The sequence below is a fragment of the Neltuma alba genome, unplaced genomic scaffold (genome assembly GCF_004799145.2).
Source record: "Neltuma alba isolate B1F8T4 unplaced genomic scaffold, ASM479914v2 tig00005084_pilon, whole genome shotgun sequence".
Taxonomy (NCBI): domain Eukaryota; kingdom Viridiplantae; phylum Streptophyta; class Magnoliopsida; order Fabales; family Fabaceae; genus Neltuma; species Neltuma alba.
This window is the reverse complement of record NW_021633971.1, coordinates 385,925-389,420: the sequence shown is the minus strand read 5'-3', so window position 1 is coordinate 389,420 and position 3,496 is coordinate 385,925. Positions and strand designations below refer to the sequence as shown.

The following is a 3,496-nucleotide window of genomic DNA, read 5'->3' as shown; positions in this document are numbered from 1 at the left end:
CGACAACAAAGAACGACAGTAGTTTATGTGCGTACGATGACGTGCTGATAGGGCAAACCATGGTGTGTGATGAGCATAAGCCCAAGGGGAGAGCCCAATCCCAAAAGACTAGCCTATTGGGAGGGAGAGCCCCTTGAACTTATAAACCCCACAACACTTGTGAGATTCCCCAATGTGGGACTCATAACAGAGCACCCCTCTCGAGAGCCGACGTCCCCGGCGGCTCCACTCTACGGCACTTCACTCGGTCTTCTTACCGGTCAGAACCCTCCGCAGGTAGCCCTTTCCGGTTGGTTAACTCTCAATGAAAGCACCATTGTGATGAGCATAAGCCCAAAGGGAGAGCCCATCCCAAAAGACTAGCCTATTGGGAGGGAGAGCCCCTTGAACTTATAAACCCCACAACACTTGTGAGATTCCCCAATGTGGGACTCATAACAGAGCACCCCTCTCGTGGTGCGGTGAGCGTGGAAAGGGCTACCTACGGAGGGTTCTGACCGGTAAGAAGGCCGAGTGAAGTGCCGTAGAGTGGAGCCGCCGGGGACGTCGGCTCTCGAGAGGAGTGCTCTGTTATGAGTCCCACATTGGGGAATCTCACAAGTGTTGTGGGGTTTATAAGTTCAAGGGGCTCTCCCTCCCAATAGGCTAGTCTTTTGGGATTGGGCTCTCCCCTTGGGCTTATGCTCATCACAATGGTGCTTTCATTGAGAGTTAACCAACCGGAAAGGGCTACCTGCGGAGGGTTCTGACCGGTAAGAAGACCGAGTGAAGTGCCGTAGAGTGGAGCCGCCGGGGACGTCGGCTCTCGAGAGGGGTGCTCTGTTATGAGTCCCACATTGGGGAATCTCACAAGTGTTGTGGGGTTTATAAGTTCAAGGGGCTCTCCCTCCCAATAGGCTAGTCTTTTGGGATTGGGCTCTCCCTTTGGGCTTATGCTCATCACATGGTGCAACTGTTGAGGCAAATTGTGAAAGGATATCTGGTATATACAACATTATCCAGAGCTAAACATAGTTATACTACTTGTAAGGTAAATTAAGCTCAAAACTTATGACAAAGTTTATGACATCTTGAAGCTAGGTATATCCTGAAAAGAATTCGAGTTTCAGCATATATGCAACCACTTGATCACAAACTTCTGGGTCAAAATGCAAAAATTAAAACAGGTGAAAGTAGGGAAAGAAAAATTAATTATAAGAAGATCTTCACCAGAAATGAAATGGATTTAAGAACGTAGCCATAAACAGAAGTCATATACCCTATTCATGTTAGTGGTCCGGAATCTGATCAATTAATTCAAACAGTCGATCACCAAATTTTTAGGGGAAAAGAAAAGGAAGAAGAAGATGATGAAGCAGCAGCTAGAAGACCAAACCCCCCCTTGGCTTTTTTGCTTTTCTTTATAACTCTCTTCTGCAATAATAATATTTTTACCACGATCCTCCACCTAACATGCCATTCCAAAACCCCGTTGAATCCGCATGGCTTCTATTCTGCTCATAATGATCAGTACTACTTGGAACTTGCTTCAAATCCTCAGTAGGGAACAACAACCTCGCACCGCCATCGCCACTACTTCCCTCGTGCATTCCAGAAATACCCCCGTACCCATTTGCAAACCCTTCAAGACTGAAACTAAGCCCTGGAGGAGGCTTAAGATCTTGCAAACTAGGAAATCCACTCGAATTATACATTGCTGAACCGGAAGAATCCGACGCCGACATAGGCATCAAAGAACACAGAGTCCTTGACGACGGAATTCCAGTTCTCAGAAGCTCCATCGAGGATAACTGATCGTGATGAGAAGCTATACTCTTGTCTTCAGTATTAAAAGGAACCTCGATAAATTTTGATATGCTATTGTTGTAGTCCTCGGGTGCTGGTGGTGGGCATGCTAAGTTAAGATCTTGGCCTTGCTGGATCTTGGGGTTCAGATCAGGAAGCTTCTTTGAGGATGAAGATGAAGAAGTTGAAGGTCTCTTGTTCTTTCGGGAGCCTCCACCCACGGGAACATTTCTCAGGGACCCACCTTCGGTCCAGTACCTTCTACAAGTCTTGCAGAAGTATCTGGGCTGAGAGAGGCTATAGTTATTGTAGTAGCAGAATTTAGTGTTGGTTGAGTTGCACCGCGGGCAGTTCAGAGCTTGATCTTTCTGAGGCCTCGCCTTTCTTTCTGTCGTAGGAGGCTTCGGAATTGAGCCTTCCACCCCGGGCTGTTTAACCACTCCAATCCCCTGAAATATATTCATCCAGAATTTAGAACCTATACATATAACCCAAAAGAGGAAACCAACAAGACGATCAAACAAGGACGCTGCTCCTTCACAAAGGGATTTACACGCACAACAGGTACGTAGCAACAATACAAACAGATTTATTAGCTTTTTCTCGGGTCCTTTTATCAGATGGTGGAAAGGAAGAAAAAAGGGAAGAAAGAGGAAGGTGCAGTACTTTCAATAACAGGGAAAAAATTGATATATGAGGTGAAGATCTTAAATTAAAAAGACACAAACCTAGCAGCAAAAATTGAATTTAGTGGGGGACTGACGAGCCTGGCAACATGCATATGGTCTCTTGAGAGTTGAAAAGTGGATGAAAAAAGTAAACCTCACTCATCAGAACTCGGGAATTAATAATCGAAAGAAATTGCAAAACCCGAAGCAAATCTTTCATTGAGATTATTCACAGAAGAAATTTTGATATGCGAAGAAAAACAGAGAAAAAGGCCTTTGGGTGTACCTGTGCCCACTGAGCTGTGTCCATGGATTAAGAGGAACGAGAAAAAGCTATGGAGTGCCGAGAGATAGGAAAGACAGCCACTTTCTAGAGGTTGGGTGTCAAAAGCAGGCAAGTGTGAAAAGCTTTGAGGGTTGGGGATTATAGTGGTGGTTCCATGTGTTGCCCACTAGCTGCCTATATTCACTCCAAGGGCAGCATAGTCTTTTTACACACACATGACTCTTTGGCACTTATGGCGAAATTTGGATACATGGCTACATGCATACATGCATCAGTTCTTCTAATAATTAAAGTATCTTCCATAATCTTCCATTGATGTGTTTCTGACTGTGCATTGCATGCTCGCTGAATTTAGTCTGATAATTCTTCTCTGACTGCGACCCGCAATGCGCTCGCCGTCATTGATTCTCCAGTATGGTACGTACGTACTTATACTTGCTGTTCTGTTAAATTTGTTATAATTTTCGTTTATAGCTTTATATTGATATTACGGCTAGTTTTATGCATAGTTTCTTTATGACCTTTTTTTTTTTCCCTGGCTGTCAGTATCTTTATGACGTATTGTCGTTTGTTGTGTTATCCATTACTCCCTTCCTGTCATTATAAAACCCTTTTTCGCGGTCTTTAATTATCACAATAGCCTCAATAATTTGTCTAAAATACTATTATTTTTTTCCTTAAATATCCTTTGTTTTCATATTTCCTAACTTCTCGACGACATTGACTCTGCACACGTTTAATGAATCTCATTTGGGAT

The 3,496-nt window shown here is 43.9% G+C and overlaps 1 protein-coding gene across 1 annotated transcript; it reads right to left on the bottom strand.

Annotated features, from left to right (window-relative positions):
• Positions 1-1,111: 1,111 nt before the first annotated feature.
• Positions 1,112-2,878, bottom strand: LOC114746710 (dof zinc finger protein DOF2.5-like). Its single transcript, XM_028934980.1, has 2 exons — positions 2,740-2,878; positions 1,112-2,234 (listed from the first exon to the last, which is right to left on the bottom strand). Exons 1-2 carry the CDS (start codon positions 2,761-2,763, stop codon positions 1,431-1,433), a joined length of 828 nt encoding a protein of 275 aa, XP_028790813.1. The 5' UTR covers positions 2,764-2,878; the 3' UTR covers positions 1,112-1,430.
• Between the last annotated feature and the right edge of the window lie 618 nt (positions 2,879-3,496).